Source organism: Cebus imitator, unplaced genomic scaffold (assembly GCF_001604975.1).
Source record: "Cebus imitator isolate Cc_AM_T3 unplaced genomic scaffold, Cebus_imitator-1.0 Scaffold54, whole genome shotgun sequence".
Classification (NCBI taxonomy): Eukaryota; Metazoa; Chordata; class Mammalia; order Primates; family Cebidae; genus Cebus; species Cebus imitator.
In genome coordinates, this window is record NW_016107369.1 from 2782641 (window position 1) to 2804076 (window position 21436).

Sequence of the window (21436 nt, forward strand, 5' to 3'; positions counted from 1 at the left end):
GAGGTTTCACCATGTTGGCCAGGCCAGTCTCCAACTCCTGACCTCAGGTAATCTGCCCCCCTCGGCCTCGCCAAGTGCTGGGATTACAGGCGTGAGCCACTGCGCCAGCCGGGGCTGTCTATTCCTTGACATCCTTCCAGTGTGGGCTGTGAGTCAGGAGAGACTCCTTCCTCCACATGCCTTGCTGCAGCCCTGGAGAGCCAACACTGTTCAGGTCCATGGTAATATTACCAGACCCTCAAGTGACCTCAGACCAGGGGTGGCCACTTAGGCACTGACCTTGGACACAGGCTAGAGTGGCTGGGATGCTGCCTGGCAGCAGGGCAATGCGTTCCTATTTCTGTGCCAGCCATGGAATGAGGCCCTGGGAAGGCCACCATGAGGCGGACTATGCACACGGCTTAATTCTCAGGTAGCTCTTACCTCTCCATCGCCTCTTCCCACTGGGCGAGGGGCTGACTGTCTGAAACCAAGAGCTCCTACTGAGGTCACCCAGGGCAGAGAATCGCCTAAAGGGATGGCCCAGGGAGAGATGGGAAGGGACCAATGACCCACATAGGGAGACGGATGGCAGCGGAACCTGCGGAGGAGGCCACCTTGCCCGGATGACCAGCTCATCTTCCTTCCTACCATTTTCCCTTTATCAAAATTCTTTTGGTCTTTTAATTTTCTCACATGGGAATGGTTCGAGTCAGTCTGTCCAGCCCTCCTGTGGTTCTGCGTGGCTCCTACAATCTCCTTGCCCTGCCCGGCCTGGGGTGGGTGTGCAGTGACACTGGCACAGTCACATCAGCAATCTGCACTGCCTGGCCCAAGGCTCACCATTCAGGTACTCGGAACCCCAAGGTCAAAGTGGTCCTTAATGCAGCCGACAGCAAACAATTTGCATCCACAAGATGCAAGGTGGTTCTGGGGAAAGGTCAAGAGGCCGAGTCCTGGGTCTCCTTCTGCACCTGAGCTGCAGAACTGGAGCCAAGGCCCTCCTCAGCTCAAGGCCTCAGTTTCTCATCTGTAAAATGAGGGCGCTGGAGTCAATGAGCCTCTTGGGTCCCTCCCAGCCCCCACAGGCTGCATCCTCTCTTTGGGGAGTAGAGTACCAGCCACATGAGGTGCTCAAGGAATACCAGGTAAATCTTTAGTACAAAAGGCCTGGAAAGAGAGAAGGAGGCGAAACATATGAGTATCCACAAGAAGAACTTAGCACAGCACCTGGCTCATAGTGGGCAGTCAGCAGGTGTCAGCAAATATTACTATTGTCAAGAGCATCAGCAAAGAGTAAAATATGGGGAACCGGCCTAGTATGACAGAGGCAGGGATACAGGGCTAGAAAGGAAGTAGGATGGGGAAAAAGAAAAGAGCCCAGCATCAGAGAGAAGCTGGTTTTGCCTGGAGTGGCCAAGTCTACCTGTCTCAGGCACGATCTCTGGTCTCAGCCACATGGCTAGGAGCTGGAAGTACTGAAGCCAGAATCCAAAGTGTTCTAGGCTGGGCACGGTGGCTCACGTCTGTAATACCAGCACTTTGGGAGGCTGAGGAGAGCAGATCACCCTGAGGTCAGCAGTTTGAGGCCAGCCTGGCCAATATGGCAAAACCCTACTAAAAATAAAAAATAAAATTGGCCAGGCGTGTTGGTGCATGCCTGTAATCCCAGCTACTTGGGAGGCTGAGACAGGAGAATCACTTGGACCTGGGAGATGAAGGTTGCAGTGAGCTGAGATCATGCCATTGCACTCCAGCCTGGGTGACAGGGCGAGACTCCGTCTCAAAAAAAATGAATCCAAAGTGTTCTTACTGAGAAGACTGCAGCCGTGGAGTCCCTTGCCTCGGCCAGCCTGGGGACCCCAGGTCCTCCTGCCCTCATAAAAACGCCTCTGATTCAAGTCTTGCAGGCATCTGCTGGGCACGGCACCTGCTTGGAAACACTTGCAGTTGCCCGCACCTGGCCACACTCTCCGCCTGGGCACGTCCCAGGGGACCTCTCTCCTGGCTGCAGGAGCCTCTGTTTTCTGTGACTGCTCTGATCACAGGTGATGTTTCTTTTTCTTTGCAGTGAAGGTATTTCACACAAGGTCTTTATGTCATAAAATGTAAAATGTTTAAGATAAAATAAACCTATAGGCCAAAAAAAGAGATCCATTGCCAGACCACATGTGACTATTTTTATTACTATTGTTACCATGCAAAAGTAGCTGGCACAGAGGAAAGACAGGAGGTTGGAGAGGAAAGGCAGGGAGAGGAGTGTTGTGAGCGAGGTGGTGGCCAAGACCGTACATAGGGGTGTCTATCGGGGCTATGGTGGGAGCATGTCAAAGGTGATTGGTCTTTAGGGAGGGCCCATCTGGTTTCCAACAGTTGCCTCACATCAGGTCTGCAGGGTCTCCTGCGAGCATTCTCCTGGCTAGGCATGGAGCTGGGTGGTCAAAGAATACGTGAGGGAAAGAAAACTACAAACCCAAACCTAGGAGTGTTAGATCCTGGCTACAGCACCTCACAGACCAAACCAGGCCTTCCTCTGCGCCATGCCCCAAAAGCTTGGCACTGGCAACTGACCTCCGGTGCCTCCCTGCCCCACATGCTCACACAGACGTCCTCCCAGGGCTGGCCACAGGCCCTGGGTTCCAGCCCTAACATGTGGACCACCCCCAAGTGGCTCTTCTCTGTGATGGCCAATGGCCACAGGGTCACTGACCCAGGGAGCAGCAAGGAGGGGGACTGTGCTTCCTTCCGTCTTCCTCATTCTGTCTTGGCAAATGGAAGTGCTTCCCTCGGCAGTCTTGGACAGATCCCAGCACTGGCTCTTCCAGAGGTCCTGACCCTCTCCACAGCCGTCCCGGGATGAGGCCCTGGTGGCAGCCTCTCTCAGCGCCTGCGTTCCCCTTTCCTGAGCCCAGGGTCAGCTGAGCAGTTTAGCCTGAGACCACCTTCACGTGTTGGGAAAAAGCATCAGGAGGGTTGGCCTGGAAAGACAGAGGTCTGTGATAGGAACAGTGGGTTTTCTGGACCCCTGGAATTCTGAGCTATTTCTGGCAGACAGGCTTGGACGTGCATCCTGGCTCTTCAAGTGGATCCTCTGCGCCACCTCAGGCTGTCCCTCAGCTCCTCTGGACCTCTGTAGAGTGGGGACAGGACTCCCTACTTAGGTATTACTGTAAAGATTAAAGACATCAAATGCTAAAACAGCAGCCTCCTTCCCCTCCAAGCTGATCAATTCCAGCACTCCCCAGAATCTACTCACAGAGGCCCTTAGAGCCCAGGGACCCTGTGACACTGTTTCTGAGATGTGCCGCTGCCTGCCAGGACCACGGACTTACTCACACCCGCACACCACCCTGCATCTTGACTCTGGGAACACAGGGCCGCAGCATCTCTGCTTCCAGGGGCATCCTGAAATATCAGCAGCCAGATCTGGGCCTGGAGGCCCCTCCCTGCCCAGGGCCTGCTGAGAACCATGGGGGACCCGCTAAGTACTGCAGTTATACAGGACAGTTATACCTTCCTAAAAGCCATCACGCTCTAAATGCAGGCTACAGGGATGGTGCTGGCAGTGGCAGAAAGAAACGCGGAGTTCTTTAGAGAATGCACAGATTAATCTGGAAGTTGCTCCCAATGAATGAGTTGGAGGCTGGCAGGGCGGTTCCTCAGCCCCCCCCCCCAGGCCTTCAACCTCTTGGATACTTACCCCCATACCCCAGCGATGTGTGCCTTGTTGTGAATTAGAAAACCTAGGTTCGGACCCCCACCCACCTCCTTAACCAGGCACTCTTGGACAGTGAGCAACCTGTACAACTGAACAAGTAACCCACCAGCAGTTCATCCCAAAGCATAAATTTTCTCAAAATGTATCTAAGCTTCCACCTCATGCTTGCTGAAGGCTCCTCCATGACTGATCCTGTGCTGCAGAAGAATCAGAACCAGATGGGCTCTTGAGGAGCTCAGGGTAAAGTGAAAGACTTGCACCGTGAGGTGGGAAGCAAGGGCTTAATTCTCAAGGCTGCCTTCTCCTCGGGAAGGCTACTCCCAAGGGCATTTGTCTACAGACCAGAGGTTCAAAGAACAGACGGAGACCCCAGCAATGAGATGCGGTTTCTGGCCTGTCCAGTGTGCAGGTGTAGCCACTGCTGGGGTCTGTGGGCCTGTAGTCCACTTACCATTGGAAACGAGCTGGGCTGGGAACTGTGTGTACCTGAGTCACTGAGCTGCCTCTCCTGATGGCAAAGGTCTGAACCTGAAGCATTTTCCAGGTAACCACTGGTGCAAATCCCCACTCCAGGAGCCTGTGTTGGCTGGGGCCTGGGGAACCTACCTCAGAGGAATCTAGAAGAGCCCAAACCCACTTTGGCTCCTTCCCGGCCTCTGCTGTCCTGGGGGCTGCAGACCAAATCCTCTTACCTTCCTGCTTTCCTGTAGCATCCCAAGAAACCACAACACAGCCAATGTAACCGCAACTCAAGTGTGTGCCCCAGCTCGGGACTGGCCAGGAATATTCTCTCCACTCCCAAAGGCCCCTGCCTTCATGGACGTGACCGCACAGCCCAGCATTTTTCAGGAGGGCAGCTGCCTCCCCGCAGGGTCCTGGGGCCCTGCCGCAGTCACACACAGAGCCTCCCTTCATGCTGCAGCTCAGCTGTTCTTGGCATCTGCTCCATTCCTCTTCTGACCTCACCTGTGCCTGCCTTACCTGTTCAACCGTGTTGTGCTGCTGTGGCCTCACTTCCTCACAGGGCCTGGGGCACCATCCTCTCATGCCCGGAGGCTTAAGTATACCTCTCCATCAGGGCCTTTCTCCTTGGAAAATTCATGGGTTTTACTTCCTGCACTTAGCTCCTCAAGTTAAACCCCACGCCCAGGGGTCCTATAGGGAAAATACATTAACCTTACACTCTAAAAATAAAACTCACATTCCTCTACCTGGGACGTCATCTGTTTCCATAGAATTTGGATAGGGGCATGACTGGAGCAATGAGAAGAAATGCTAAAAAGAGCTAATATTTAATGAGCACCTACTGTGTACCAGTCTCTGCTTTAAGTACCTTATGTTTATCAACTTTTTTTTTTTAAGACTGAGTCTCGCTCTATTGCCAGGCTGGAGTGCAGTGGCACAGTCTCAGCTCACTGAAATCTCTGCCTCCCAGGTTCAAGAGATCCTACTGCCTCAGCCTCCCGAGTGGGTGGGGTTATAGGCACCCGTCACCACACCCGTCTAACTTTTGTATTTTTCGTTGTATTTTTCCTAGAGATGGGGTTTCACCATGTTGGCCAGGCTGGTCTCGAACTCCTGACCTCAAATGATCCACCCACCTCAGCTTCCCAAAGTGCTGGGATTACAGGCATGAGCCACCGCGCCTGGCCATGTTTCAACTTTTACTCTTTACAGAAATCCAATGTGGAAGATCACAGCAGAAAAGGAATCCGAGACACAGAGAGATTAAGTCATTTAGCTGGGGTCACAGAGCCGCGATGTGACGGAGCCAGGCAGTGGCGTGGTAATAAATGTTTAACAACCAGCTGGGGGAAGGATGGTAGCATTTGCCAAATTCCGCAGTTGTAAATACTCCCATCACGGCCTGTCTCGAGCTCCCAGCGTGTCATCAGGGAATGCAGGCTTGGGAAGAGACAGGCAGCCGCTCAGTATTGCATGGTTTTTTCACCATACATTAGGTGTAAATTGACTGCAAGAACGTAAAGTGAAATGTACTAAGATATGAGGAAGTGATGAGTGGTATCTATTACTTTTGTTTTTAATAAATGTATTTAATTATAAGTCTATACTGTCAAATTTTTAGTAATTATTATGTTTGACCATCAACCCACAAAACTACTGAAAATTTAACATGAGCTCTCCTGAGCTGGCTTGAGCTGGTTCCAGCACATCACTGGGACCAGGATTTCAACTCAGGCTGTAGCTAGCATTTTTCCTCCTAACCACAGCACTACACTGCCTCCCAGAAGGATGTAATGCTCCCCTAGCCAGAGCTGCCTCCATGGCTCAACCAGGGCCAAAGATGTGGCAGAACTGGTGCTCTCCTGGTTACCTCTTCCCAGGGCCTTCTTTCTCCCTCTTTTCTCCCAAGGGCTCCCCTTTATCTACTTTCAATCCCCCCAGGTTAGCTCAGCCAACATTTATTAAACACCTACTCTGTACCACTGGGGACACAGAGATGAGCTTGGACTCTAGGACCTCATGATCTATTCAAACATTCAAATCCAACAGATCGTAAGACTGTCAGGGGCATGAGGCAGAGAACGGCGGCAAGGAGAGAGAGAGACTAGCTCCCCCAGGGAGAGGTCAGGGATGCTTCAGATAGAGCGGGATACCTGGGCAGGGTTTTAAAGGATAAATACAAGTTCGCCAAGCAGACAAGTGTCGGGGAAGCAACATAAGAAGGACTAGATCTGAGGTGTATACATAGGCAAAAGTTTTCCAGATGTAGGAGGGGGCTCCACAAGGAAGAGCAGGAGGGAAGAACTAAAGATACACTCCATATCTTGGCTTGGCTGCTTCCCTGCCTGAAGAGACATGAGCAGAAGCAGGTTTGGAGTGTGATGCTGTCTTTGATTTTGCACATGGTGCCTGCGGGAATCCAAGACGAGCACCAAGGGAGGGCACTGAGACTTAGACTTGAGAACCGTTGGAGAATGGGCGATAGGACAATGATGGGAAGGCATGGCACAGGAGAAAATGCAGGCTGAGAAGAGGGAAGTCAGCTTCCAGATTTGTTTATGATAGACTCCAGGAGAGGCATGGAGGGGGTCAGACCACTGGGTGGTCTCCAGAGGTTGGCCATGGGTGCTTAGAGGATGACGTCAGGAAGACCAAAAGTTCCTTTCCACAGCCTTCTCCTGTGCCAAGGACAAGGATGGAAGCTGAGCTGGGGGACAAGAGGTCTGACTCTGTGCAGCAATTCTTTTGCCTTACTTTTTTTAGAACCAAGACATAGGTCTTGGTCTTTTCCCCTTCCACCTCCACCTTAAACATTACCCAAGTGTTAGATCCACACAGCTAAGATGGGGTGTTCTGAAGGCAGGAGTTAGAAAGCTAAAATTCTAGATGCAATTAGTGACACATAACTCATTATGGGGGTGAGGAGTGCAGGCATGCAGCCAGACAAATCCGGCTTTCTCAGCTGTGTGACCTTCAGAAAATGACTTAACGTCTCTGTACCTCAGCTTCTTTACCTATGAAATGGGAGACGGTACTAATACCTACTTCCTAGAGTTGTTGTGAGGAAATGATGGTTTAATACATGAAATATTCTTGGGACAAAGCCTGGCACACAGTAAATGCTCAATAAATGTCAATTACTACAACTATTACTATTACAATCACCCATCTCTGGCCTTACACTTTATATTTATCCCTCCTGTCTCCCCTCAGAAGCTTTTCTTACACCAAATCCTAAAATGATCCCCCAGAGAATTAGTTGGCTTGGAGAAGAGCATCTGAACACCAGTATTCGGCTCTGAAAATGGTGCTGGCTGCATGGCTTCTGCCTGTTCGGCAGCTGGAGGGCATTCCTCAGACCAAATGAGATCTGAGCACTTTCCAGCCCGTCTGGAGGTCAGGCAAGCCACAGAGGCAGTGAGTGTGTCTTGCGTAGGTATGCATGCATGCATACCAGGGCTTGGGGGGGGCATACCACACTACAAGGCAGCTGCAGTGCTAAATTGCATGGAGCATAGCTCGGAAGGATGAAAAACAGATCTGCTTTCTAAAGCCAGGGTCCTGCACTCACTCCTCTGCTTCTGAAGGCTCACCCTGGGGCACTCTCCATATTCCTTCCCATCAAGGGAAGGCTCTGTTGCAACCGTCACCCATGGGGTGCAGTGCCAGTGAGTGCCTGTAGGGGGCACTAGAGTTCTTCCATTTCCCGTACCCTGGGCCGGGAGGGCACCAGGCTTAAAACAATGGTTGTGTTCACCCGGGCTGTGCGACTGTGCTGTTTGTAGAGGTGAATGAAGGGAAGCTGGGGTCCGCTGGTGCCCTGCTGACGAGCCCCGGTTCATCCATGCTGTCAACTGGCTCTGCTTCAGGTTTGGAGCCCTAAACCTCCCTGCTGCACTACCTAACACTGATTTGGGCGGCTTTCCCTCAGCCCTCCTGGGAAACCCTCCCAAGGGTAAGTCTCCTGTCCTCGTGTGGGGAGGTAGGGAGAGGCTGCTGCTTTGGCCTCCAAGGTGGGGCCAGGGTAGCTTCCAGTTTCCGGGGTCTTGGGTTCAGGCAGTCCGGCACCCCAGCCCGTTTGTCAGGGAAACATGAGGCACAAACAGGTTCCCCAAAAGACTTGACTTACCCTTACCTCCCTAAGGCAAAATTGAATAGTCCTGGATGCTGTTAGGAGACCTCATTCAGTAGATTTATTTACTTAATTGTAACTCTATCAATATATCTGGATGACGGAACTCACCCACTGACTTATCTAAGGGCGTGGCAAGACTAACAAGTTCATATTGGCAAAATGTTAAAGATGGTCATTTGGAGGCTGAGGCGGGCGGATCACCTGAGGTCAGGAGTTCGAGACCAGCCTGGCAAACATGGTGAAATCCTGTCTCTACTAAAAATAAAGAATTAGCCGGGTGTGGTGGCACACACTTGTTGTCTCAGCAACTTGGAGGCTGAGGCAGGAGAATCGCTTGAACCCGGGAGACAGAGGTTGCAGTGAGCCGAGATCGTGCCACTGTACTCCAGCCTGGGCAACAGAGTGAGATTCCATCTCAAAAAAAAAAAAATTGAAAAAACTGAACACAGAATCAATCTTTGGGGCTTGGTCAAAAGCAGGAAAAAAAAAAAGGGCAATGTGTTTCTTCATCAGACTAATTTAAGAAAAACAGTTATGGGTAGGTAGGGTTGCCAGATTTAACAAATATTGCATGGGATTTACTTACACAAAAAACGATGCTCGCGTTTATCTAAAATTCAAATTTAACTGGGTATCCTGTATTTTACTGGACAACCCTACCCATGAGACTGAGAATATAGGGATTCATTCAGAGGAAAATTTCCTATTTATCCTCACCACCCCAAATAGTAATTCCTTCTTTAATCCCCTTGTGTTAGATACAGAAACCCAAGCCGTATTGATCACATTAAACAAAGTAGTCAGTTCAAGCACCCTAATCTTACTGCTAGGGAAGACTATAATTGTGAAATTATGTCAAAGGAATAAAAAGTAATGTCCAAAAGATAATATCGAAAAATTAATAACACTGGACATTTAATGCACACCTACTATGTGCCTGGTGTTTGTCATCTCACTAAATCTTCAAAACAACCGTGGGAGGTAGATACTATTAGTGGAAACTGAAAAGAGAATCTACACAACTAATTTCTGTAGTTCTCAGAGAAGCATGTAAATTTCTGGTCAATTACTTCCTGAGAAAGAAAGGGGAGGGAAACCAAGAAGGACTCCATCCCATCAACAAATGGTCTTATTCATAATGCAAGGCCAGGTAGGTTGCTATTTGGTTATATGCCACTTTACACAGGAAACTGTCTTAATTTCAGTGAATTATCACTGGCCTGGAGTACCGGATGGTGGGAGAGTAGTGGGTGGGAACCCCGAAACAATCGCAGTAAGCCGGCCTTACAACTGAGGAAGATGTGTTATATTTGGGATAATCAACAGCTCACTTGCCGTAAATAAAGGCACACTCAAGCCACCTCCAAACACTTGGTGACAGTGACACACAGATTCCAAGTGTTCTTTGTAAGAAAAAACACCCTTTCTCCTAATCCTTCTTAAACTCAACAAGACTGATTGGTTTTTATTATTCATGAATTAATTTTTTACTCAGGGTCCAACAAGGGAATTGAAGCTATAAAATTTCTCACCGATTGAGGGAAGAAAGCAGATCTCAACCTGAGCAGCACAGCCAAAGTCTTGCTTGCATTCCTTGGGGGTGGAATGTTTTGTTTGTTAAATCGGTTAATAATCAATTAATAATCCAAAGCTTTGGGGTTTTGTTTTCTTTTCCTGAGGAAAGGAATTGAGTAAGAACATGAGTAAGAATATTAAGGTGGAAAAAAAACAAGACAGCTATGGGAACCTGGAATATTAGGTGAAGCAGAGCTGCTTTTTCATTCCACGATATATATACAAAAAAAGGAAATGAGAGGAAATAACAAAAGCATTGCCAGATTCTAAAGTAACGCACAGATGAGCACGGTCTGTAGGTGAGCAGGCTTCAGGCCTGGGAGTTGCCATGAAGCATCGTAAGAGGGGTCATGGAAATTCAAAGAGGTCAGCTCCCTGATGACCTCCCCCTAATAGCCTCCAGAGTGCAGGCTGAGGTACTCAGGAGCAGGGACAACGGCCCCATAGAAGCCAAATGGCCAAAAAGGCGATCAAGGGTAGAGAGATGACTTTGCCTCTCTTCACACGATTCTTTTCCCAGATATTCATATGCACCAAGTCATAACTCCCCTTGTCCTCTCTGTACCTTTGGTCTGCAAACCTCTCACAAGAACGCAGCTAGAGGGACCAAGGACCAAGGGGGAACCGGGAGGCAGAGCATGGCACAAGCCATAGAAGCTGGTGGTAGTGGGGTCAAACTTGGCACAGTATCGCTTACAAGAAACACCTCTCCCGTCTTCGTTCAAAGGCAAAGCACTCAGCATTTCTCAGGGGGGCCGGGTGGTTAACACCGCATTCTCCTCTACCTGCCTGTTCATATTCAAAGACCAGGCAGTTTTTGCTCCTGGATGAATTCAGACATGCAAACCTGACGCTTTTGCATGTTTATGTTTGCACGAAGATATTTATGTCTGGGAGCAAGAAACGGCCACCCTCATCCAGCTACTATGAGAAAAATGATTATGAGAATTGCTTTGTGCTTTTTGGAAAGAAAAAGGTACAAGCTGTGATTACTGTAATCATAATTATTATAACCATCACATTAAAATTGCTACTATTTCTGTAAAAGCAGCCTTCTTTCTGCCAAAGCTTGTTAGCGTGACTGCTTAGGTAGACAATGTCAACACACCCAAGAGACAAATGACAAAGAGCGAAGCAAAAAGGAAGAGGATAAATACTGCACTCTGCATGCTGAAGGCCTGTTTCACCATCAAAAGGAAATGTTTTCTGCTCATCGATTAGGGAGACAAAAACAAAAGCATACAACAGCTCATTTACTGGGCATCACTAAGATCCCAAACTAGGGTTCCAAGCATAGGGGGTGAGATGAAGGGAGGGATTTGAAAATTGGTTTTGAATAAACTTTAGTGCTTCTTCATGCCCTCACCCACACCCGCAGCCCCTATCACCACGCTCCTCAAACACACAGACCACCTGAAATTGACCTGTGAACAGCAGGTCTTTACCCTGCTCGTCTTTTCCACCAAAAAGTGAGCCGGTCAGTGATAAAGGCATCGATGGCTGAATCAGAACAGAGGGGACACTTATAGGCATTCTGCTTTGGGACTTTACCCAACTAATCATGCTGAGCACCTCTGAACAGCTCAGACAGCCACACACACACACACACACACTCTCACACTCACACTTAGGCAGACCACACACCTACACTTCTTCCTCCAAAACAGTCGAGGAGGGATAAAAGGACGAGGGCGAACTGCGACAAGTTGGAATAAAAATAGAGGGGAAAGATGAAGACAAAGGAAAATGCTAAATTGTAAAACACGAGAGAAATCTCATCTAAAAGATCACCCTTCTTCACCCCGTCCATCCTCTCCTGCAGCATTTCCTTATACCTGTATTTCCTTGTTCTTTGCCCTTCAGAAGTCAGGAACACATGAAAAGCCCAACGATGCTCAAAAACCCTTTATCAGGCGTCATTTTTAAAGCAGAAGCCAGGCAACAATACCAAAAACATAAATACAGTAAAAATTTCAAAATGAATTAACAGAAAGAATAAAACAAAAAAACGAATTTATGAACTCAAGTCAGTTCAAGCCATTGAAAATAAAAGAGCCAAGCTAAAATCACATTCAGTATTTGGGGTTTTTTAACTCCTGGTTTCCTCGATAGAAAAGATTGAATTCAACTGGACACTTGATGTTCGTACAGTTTTAAATGCAGGATTTTAGTAAGCACCAATGGTCAGGCACGGGGCTGACTGCCATTGTAATTGGCAGGAGAGGTCTCTGATATGATTTTAAATAAAAATTGATCACATTTGAAATCAGAAGATAAAAACAAAACCTTGTTGGAGTTTGTTTAACTGCCTTTTGACCTCTGAATGAAATGACATTGAGAAATAAAATAACATTTTCCAGAAAACCGTTCCCTGAAAAGGTTTAATCCTGGGACGCCGAACGACAATATTGAATAGAATATTTTAAAGTCCTAAGGAACAAAGAAAAGACTTTTTTTCAAAAAAAGTAACTTTTAGACCAAAATGTGTATAGGTTTAAAAGCACAGCAAAATGAAGATGAAAAAAATTCTATCTCTAAGCCCTAGGAAAACTTTTGTTTCAGATTTATACAATCTTAGTTCGAACTCAGACAATTCTGAATTTAAGACATTTAGCCAATCATTTTTTTCTACCTAGTCTGATTCCATAGTGAACATCCCCTGGGCTGATTAACCAGTATGATTTTCCTTGATTTAAGAAAACAGTTGACCCTTTAAGCCAAAGCCTGTCAATGGCTATTTCCAGGGAGAGAAGGGGAAGTCGAGAACCTGGAACAGAATGGTCCAAATGTTCCTTTGAGTGTGGCCATCTGTTACCCTGGAGAAGGGCAGGACTCCCTTCTCTCCCTCTCTGGGGTTTGCCCCAGCCCTCCCCAAGCCAGAAAACTGCAGAGAGGCTCTTAAGAAAGACTGAAATCCTCTGGGCAAACTAGAGAAACAGCCACCCACCAGGTACCCCTGCAGTCCCCTTTGCACCATGGACAAACCAATCCCAAGGCACGGCTGGAACCTGGCCACAGCCGGACCTCAGCCCAGGCGAGGGGCATAGCAGGCAGCAGGAACATGTTTAAATAGCAGAAACCCCTCTCCACTGTCACCCCATCTTAAGGAGGGTTACCCATCGGAACACACTCACACATGGGCACACATAGATTTCCCACGGCGGAAACTCTCTTAGGGGCGGACACGGGTTTTGATGTTTCAGGGTTCAGAAACATCCTCTGCAACAGGGGCTTTATTGGCAGCACGGAAGGGCTTGGCACTCTGTTAAGCCATGACTTATAAATAAAGGTCCTGTTAGGATCCTTGATGATTTTAAATCTGATCAGTACAGAAGGGCACCCTAGAGAGGCAGACACAAGCACACTCATAGGAGGGAGGGAAAAGACTTTGCAGCTCCCTGTTCCTTGCTTGTCTGGTGTTTTGATGTCTTTTTTGTTGGATGGTTAACTGGGGAGGTCTCTGTTTCCAGAAATAAACTGAGTCCATGCTCTCCTATGACCAGCCTCCCTACACCAATCTGAGTGGGACCACCTGAAGCGATCCAGCCCTCTGGAACACCTGCTCAGAGCCCAGGAGCCAGCGAGCAGTCACCTCCCCCAAGCTGGCTCTGAGAAGAAGCTGATGAGATGGGTGAATACAAACTACTGCCCGCTGAACCCAGGAGCACCAGATGGACATCACAGTGAGTCTCTCTAGAGCCACAGAACTGACCAGCGTGCACTCCAAGTCTTGCCGTGACGTCCTTCCAGTGTGGCCAAGAAAGTGAAGGAAGAAATGCCCCAGCACAGCCTGGTGCTCAGGGGACAGTGTCACAAGACTCGAGGGTCACTAGCCCAGTGCCCTAGGGAAGGAAAAACCTCCCAACTACGGATCTTTCCCAGTCATTGCCCTGACAACCCCTCCAAGGAAGGTGTGTGGTCCCAGGACAACTCTGCCATTATCAGAAAAGGTCAGTAGCCTCACCAGTGGCAGGAGGCAGGCTGGCCCGGTGAGGGTTAATCTGCCGGGCCAGCCATTACAGGGGTCACCGTGATGTGCAGAGAAGTTGAGCATCCCAGTCCCCCAGAGCTGGTCTGCTAATTACATTTGCAATTATAAACACCACAACCTCCCTGCACAGGGACGAAGCCACACCAGCCGATGGGGCTACCAGGATATAATCCCACCCCAGCCATGCCAGGGGACACCAGGGCCACCCAAAGCCTATGAGCCCCTCCTCTGAGGGAAGACCACATCTGTGACTGTCCCCAGAGGTCTAAGACTGCTGGGGCTGAGGAAGGGGAAACCCACCAGAGAAGGGGAAACAGTCCAATCAGGGGTCACCAGCTCATACATGCTAAAAAGGTCTTTGATTTATCTCTAAAAATCAGCAAAGGCTTCAAGCGCAAAGCAGGATGTTCAGGAAGACTCTGGACCAGATATGCCTAGTTCCAGTCCATTCTCAACTTGCACACTCCTGGCTTCCTGGGGTCCCTGCTCAGACTCTGCACTGGCAGCACCTCTAGGGACTGTAGAGTCACTGGAGGACCCCAGAGGCTGAACATTCAAGCCAAACTGAGGCTCCCCATCCCAGTAACTTTCAGTCAAGAGCCACCAGACTCCATGTGGAACTGTGCGGCATCCTCGCTAATTCTGGACAGCGCTCCTGCTCAGCAGCAAGAGCACTTAGAGGGTCTCACTTCAGAGAGAAATGGACAGAGACCCGACGGTGGCCAGTAGGTGTGGCGGGACACCAGAATGGAGGTGATCAAGGTGTGGTGTGGGCTTTACTTTGAAAGAAGACATTACGGTCTAAGTATCTTCTACCTCTTCCCTTAAATTTGGAACCAAAAAGAACTGTAATCATTTTGAAGTCACTTAAAGGGCCTGGGAAGACAAGTACTAGAGAAGGGTGCTGCAGAGGCAGGCCAAAAGCATCCTGTGTCCTGTTGTCTACTGTCTTTGAACTCTGTCCTCTGCTGAATCCCAGTCATTCATGGCCAACGCCACCGCTCACCCCAATGCACACACTCCCTCAATGTCTCTCTCACACCCATCCTTCCTCCGGCCCATCAGAGGTAGGCAGAGCTTTGCTTAAAAGAAACAAGGCGTTCTGCAGAGGACCGAGGAAGGGGACAAACTTTTTTAATGAGTTTAGATGATCTTTAAGAACCACTTGGCAAAATGTCCCATTATCAGAAATATAAATGGAGCGCAGGCAGGACAAAGTTATAAGGGCCCTCGGGCTAGGGCTGGGGGTGCTGTGAGAAGTCAGGATGTGACATGAAATCTCTGTCACCACCACCTCCTTCGAAGTGCTTTCCCCCAAAGTCCCCTCTGCCCCTCCTCTCCCAGACTAAATGGAATATTCATTGATTACTCCAAATCAATAGAATAAAAAGGTTCCTGTTTGGTGGCCAGGTTCTTTGTGGGTTTTTTGGTAAGAAACAGATTTTTTTCATGTGTCCTCATTATCAGCAAAATAAAGGATTGTTTCTAAAATGAAAAGCGTTGGGGGAAGTAACAAACTCCAAGAGGAAATTTCCAGTGATGTCAGGATCTCACTGAGCTGGAAAGGGCCTTACCCCGGACAGGGGCCTCCAACATTCACATAAGGTCTCCTCCCAGTTTGTCGCTTTCAGGCCTGAACACCTCCCACCTCCTGTCACCCATCCTCTTCCACGGCAGCGCATACCTCCAGCAGGGCACATAAAGGTTTATTTCCTAGAGCCCCTCCCTTGGAAAACCGAGATTAATGTCCTCACTCTGATTTATTTTTAAATGTACCATTAAAAATTAATTTCCCCCTTTGTTTTTCTCCGGGTCACTGACTCTGAATTACCATGTGGCATTTTTCCTACGTGTGAACCCACATATTTAACTTCAGGACAGTTTGTTCTTTGTTTCTTTAACAACAGCAAAGTGGTCATCGGACCGAGGGGAAGACACCCCCTCAGGCTGTGTGCCGTGGGTCTCCAGCTGGTCCAGTCATGGACCCATTTGTACACAGACACACACAGGCGAGCACGCTGCCTTCCACTCTGCTCTGGCTGATTATATATGTACATAAAATATTGATTAGAAAGGATAATGGAGTCACCTACAGGATTGGCTACAGGAAAATGAAAATGAAGGAGAGAAAGGTAGGAAGGTAAGTGTGTGTGTTTCTCTGTGTGTGTGTTATTTCTCACTTGGGGAAGTGAGAATGACACTACAGCATTCACAAATGCTCTCCGTGTGTTAGAAGCAAAAGGGAGGACCAGAGAGTGCTTCCTCCCTCAACTCGTTCCTGTGCCCTTGGGTTTTCTCAAGTCTGGGAAGGTCAACCAATCCACATGGGTCAAAACTCTGAGTAGAACATACATGAACCCACTCACTAAATGTTCCCTGAGAAACGCTGGCACTGTAATGAATGGCTTTGTCCTACTATCCTTCCACCAAACCAAAGAATCCAGTCCCCCGCTCTGTTACTTTGCTATCCATGGCTCTAAAGCTATGTCACAAAGCCCTGGGGTAGAGGTCAGAAAGATGTCTCCCCAGACACCAGCCCCCGATACCAGCCCCCGATCTCCACAAGCCCGTCGTTGAAATGATGCCCCTCTATGCCACAGCGTATGCAGACCCTCCCCGGGCACACATCTGTATAGGAGCCCAGCTCACCAGTGCCTGGGCTGCTGCCCAGCGGGTCCTGGGCTTTGAGAAATGACATCTCACAGGGGTGCTCAGTTCCTCGGTGGAGGCGGCAGGTATATTTTTGGCTTTTCCTGCGCCCTGTGGAGTGAGAAGCTAATTCCTTGCAAAGAAACCGGGAAGAGCTGGGGATCTAAACCCCTGTCAAGCTTCGTTTGTAAATGATTTCCACTTCAAACCTTTCCCAGACCCCCAGGACCTCGGCTCCCTCACTTCCTTCTGCTGCTTTCCCTGACATTGCCTTTTTGCCCATATTTCTCCTCAAACTCCAGTCAGGGCTGCCGTCAACTCGATGAATTACCCAGCTGTTGAAGCCTCCATCTCAACCCTTGCTTTTCTGGTCAGCATAATCAAATAATGTACTTCCTTCATACGAATTTTCATATTTATTGACTATGACTTGAGCCAGGGACAAATACATAAGTATTTCATGCTCAACTAAAGAAGTCACCTCTGGAGAGAAGGAGCCTTAATAATTTAAATATCCAATATTTGTCATACTTGATCACTTTATGTAACGAAATGCCCCACAAGCACCAAATACTGTCCACAGCCTCACTAACCTCACGTTCCCCCCACCCCATCCCCACCCCAGGTAGGCAAGCTGAAATCTAACCTTTAAAGGGAGTGAAAGGCACTTTTCAAGCTGATGGAAATCTGAATCCATTATGATTAAGGATTCCTCTTCCAGACCAGCGCCTTAGACATTCTGGGGGCATCTAAAGGGCCCTCTGCCCCAGGGCGGAGTGGGGAAAATCCCCAAGCTAGAAGCAGGGACAGTCTGGTCAACAACACAAGCCCTGCCGTGTAGCTGCGCTCGCTCTAGCGCGGGTGTACAGTGGTGGATGTGGTCGGTGCAGACAGGAGAGGAGCAAGGTGCTTCCTGGGACCCCACATTATCCACAGTATTTATTTTAGAGGTGTAGTCGTGGTTCTTGCTGGGAGGGGGAGCGAGTGGTACAAAAATGAAAGGACCTTGGAGCTGGAGAAACGCTGACTTTGATAGTTTAGTTTGCGTCAGAAAAAGGAACAAGAGCACAAAGTTAAGCAGGAAAGCTGTCCGTGAGAACCTAGAGTTGTATTTTACTATTATTATTAAACCTTCCGAGGAACCGCTTTGCACACGCATACACCCTGACTCCGGGACACCCTCCAGGCGCGCCGTGGGGTGCGCAGCGCCCTAGAGGAGACCCAGGCAGGTACCCGAGCAGGTGGGGCAGCGACCGTGGAGGAGGGAAACCTTCTAAGGTTTCCCTTAGGAGGATAGACTTAGACCCCCCGCCCCTCTAGAGCCCGGACAGATCACGAGGGTTGGCCACCCGCTGCTTGGTCGATCAGGTCACTTTCCCACTCCGCGCTCTCGGTGCGCTGCCCCGGGGCTGGGGACCCGCGGTTCCTGAGAGTCGCTTCTGGAGGCCCCGGCTGCCGCCAGCGCCCACGCTGCTCGCTCGGATAACCCCAGGTTCTGGCACCGCGAGCGCAAAGCTGCCTCAGGGCAGTGAAATAGTGCCCGTCTGTTCCGCGGGGCACAGCCTCCCGCAAAGCGGTGAACGAACTTTGCCTACGACGCAGCGCTGGGCCCGCATCCCCCGGGCGCCCTGGATCCGCCGCGCCACGTGCGCACCCTCGGGGCGCCCCTCAGGGACCGTGGGGCGAACGTGGCACTGGCCACATGCAGTTTCCAAACCGACACGGCGCGTTCGATTGTTCGATTTTCTCTTTCTTGCCGGGATCATTTTTGGTCCCCAGGATGAAAATAATAAAAGAAAGCGCCCGCAGGAAGGCTTTCTCTGACGGGACGGGACCTCCTTGCAACCACAGCCCTGCACCTGTTTTGGGCTTCTGCCTCTTCTCTTGCTCCACTCCACAAAAACTCAAATATTTTCTCACCCCGGAGCAAGATCAGAGAGGAGAGAGAAAGGGAGAAAGTGCATGAGAAAGCGCCACTCTTGCCTCAAAGTGTGGATTTGTAAAAGAGGGAAAAGTTAGGGCAGGTTTACGCCTGAGAAAGAAACCCAGAAGTGTGCGGCTTTCGCCCTCCTACGTCCCCCAAGTGCCCCCTGAAGTCCCTTCCACTTTTACACAAGAATGTGCAGAAGAGGAACTGCGATCCCCAGGACAGAGACAGCCGGACAGGCAGAAGGACAGACAGACCGAGAAGCAGGGCACCTACTGGTTGTGGTAGCCGAGGGGGTCCGGGATGCAGAGTTCGGACACGTCCATCAGTCCCGTTTTAGCATTCCCAGTTGGTAGAGAAAGGCGGCGGGGAAATCACGCGGAAGAGCGAGTGAAGGGCACGGGCAAGGTGCGAGCCCGGGCAGGGCACAGTGAGCGCGAGAACGCAGAGTGGGAGGACGCGGCCGCGGCTAGGGAGTGGGAGGCAGAGAGCCGCGCGCGCACGGCCCGGCGCTCCCACTCATCCGCACGCTCCGGAGCGAGCGGGCAGAGGGGATGCGAAGCCGTGGAGGAGGCTGGGGCACCAGAGACTTGGAGCCCACTAACCCTACTGTAGCTTTAAGGCTGGGAGACTGATGTATGGTTTGGCTCCTATTGGCTATCTCTCAGGGGCTGGACTTAAAGTGACAGAATCAAGCTGGGGTGGGGGGAGGGGGGTGAGCCAGAGAGACCTCAATGGAATAAGACGCTCTGCGCGCGAGGTCCCCACCTTCCGAGCAGTAGGAGTACTGGGTGGTAGAGCCCTAAGGCCTGCCTTCTCGCAGTTAAAGGGGGGAAAATGCCCAACTGCCAGGTGGGTCTGGGGTGGGGGGAGATTTGCTGCTTACATACCCCCCAGTCACCCCATCCCATCTTTTAACTGGTAGGCCTAGCAAACTCACCTCTCAGGATTTCTGCAATCGATTTGTTTTCCAAATTAAAAATGAGTCACATTTCTCCACCCACACGCCAAAGAGAAGAGGCAGCCTCAAACCCTGTGCAGTGTGGGCAAAAGTGCAAAGGGTCAGGCCAGCAGGTGAGGCACAGCAAGAAGGCAGGAGAGAAACAGATTCCCTTCCCAGCTCTTATCACCTGGGCCAGTCAGTTCTGCACCACTCTCATATGGCTAGATGCAGGGTGAGCATCTATAAAACGTTCTCTCAATGTATGAAGTGATGCTCTCGTCATTGGCAGCTCTCTGAAATGTACCCAGGACACAGATATGGGCAAATAAATTTCTGTCTGTTTAGGAAAATACAATCGTGGTGAAAATTATCAACTTACCTGCCACATCCACTCCAAGGCACAAGCACACACTTTGAAATACACACCTGAATCCCCAGCTACAAACACCTGCATCCCCATCCGCTGCTCCCTCAGTGAACCTGAATATTATGGGCTGCCACTGTACCAAAATGAGCTGTAAGTCATGCCCCAACTCTGCTTCTGGGGTTTTTCATCTTTTGAGATGCGCCAGCCACAGGGATAATAATCAATTTGATGATTCAAATGAGTAGGGGGAGGGGGGTAGGTATAGAATTATTTAAAAGGGGGAAAAAGCCCTCAGGAGAGACCACCACCTATTCTCCTATATTCTGCAGAAGACAATGAGCAGTAGGGGGGAAGACATAATTTTATCATCAAAATAATGTCTAAATGGAGTGTAACTGCAGGCAATGTTCAAGCACTTCAGGAATAAAAGCAGGGAGGGTTGTGAGAAACCCCAGGAGGGGCTGGCTGCCCGGGCAGGGGCTGGGGGAGTGGGCAGCACGATGGCAGATGATTTTTGACTTGGATAAATGCGCTCGTGCAGGCTGGGAAACAGAGCTGAGATTTTTCACATGTGCTGAAGTGGACGGGCGAGTGGGATTCTGGGCTCAAGGCTCAGGAAGGCATCTCACAGAGAGATGGATGAAGACGTCTCCTCTGTCAGTAGCCCCCCAGCAGCCCCCGATTTTTTAAAAAATCACACAGGCACTTCATCAGAGAAAGAAAGAAGGGTGCAGAGATGCGTCCCTTGAGCCTGGCTTCTAGAACATGACCATCATCTCTCGCCAAGACCTCAGTGACTGGTTTCTCCGCATCCTTTCTGCCCCACTGAAATCCATTCTCCAGGCACACAGCAGCCAGGGAGTGCTTTGCAAAATGCACACCCAATGTCCCGTTGTTGTAATTAGGAAAGAGGCCCCAGTCCTTGGCCTCCAAGGAAGGCGTCCTATGACAGGTTTCTGCAGGTCCCTCTGTTCCTCTCCACAGCCCCTGCTGCCCTCCCTCTGTGCCCCAGTCTTTGTACCTGCCATCTAGAAGGGCTCACCTTCCATGTCATGCCAGCACTTCCTCTGGTTCACTTTGCTTTGGGTAATTTATCACAGTTTGCAATTGACTGCGCACTGGCATGAATGATACTTCCCTCCTCCACCCTTCTCTCACTAGACTGCAAGCTTCATGGGAGCAGGGACCATGTCTCTTTTTGTTCACGAGAGAATCCCTAGCATCTAAAGGTGCCTGGCACATGACAGTTGCTTGGTGGAGATTTTGCGGAATGAATGGTTAACCTGTAGTCTTTTGGAGTGGAATGCCACAGCCTGCTGAGTGACAGGCCATTGCCCAGGAAGAAGGTGAGGCCCTGATGGGTTGTCTGGGGCCCTTTGACTCCTTACTCTGTGTGGGTGCACCGTTTTTAACTGGAAACAAAACACATTTGGTAGAAACAAAGTATTCTTCATCACCTGAAAAGAAAGACCACTTCACAGCCCAGAGCAGTGGATTCAAAGCCACTGGGAGCAAATGAGGAGAAATTGGAGTCTGCATTGGCTAAAAAACTAGGCTAACGCTTGCATACAATTATTCTCTGCCTCTAAGGTCCAGGCACAAAGGTGACCCAGGGCCTCATCTCTGGGCACTAGCTGATTGTCTTCCAGGCGGGAATCAGTTCCTGGAGACCTAGGCTTCCTCAGCC

The 21436-nt window shown here is 49.9% G+C and overlaps 1 protein-coding gene across 3 annotated transcripts in view; it reads right to left on the reverse strand.

Moving 5' to 3' along the window:
• The window catches only part of ESRRB (estrogen related receptor beta), a 184942-nt gene that overhangs the window by 100085 nt on the left and 63421 nt on the right, over positions 1–21436 (reverse strand). Inside the window, exon 1 of one of the 3 annotated variants that reach the window (XM_017528575.2) lies at positions 18716–19006. The exons of 1 other annotated variant lie outside the window; for it this stretch is intronic. In XM_017528575.2, the coding sequence (XP_017384064.1) occupies positions 18716–18765 (50 nt within the window). In that variant the 5' untranslated portion in view covers positions 18766–19006. Of the gene's footprint in view, positions 1–13006; positions 13143–18715; positions 19007–21436 lie in introns of those variants that run through there. One more of the 3 variants, XM_037738511.1, reaches the window with a different exon arrangement.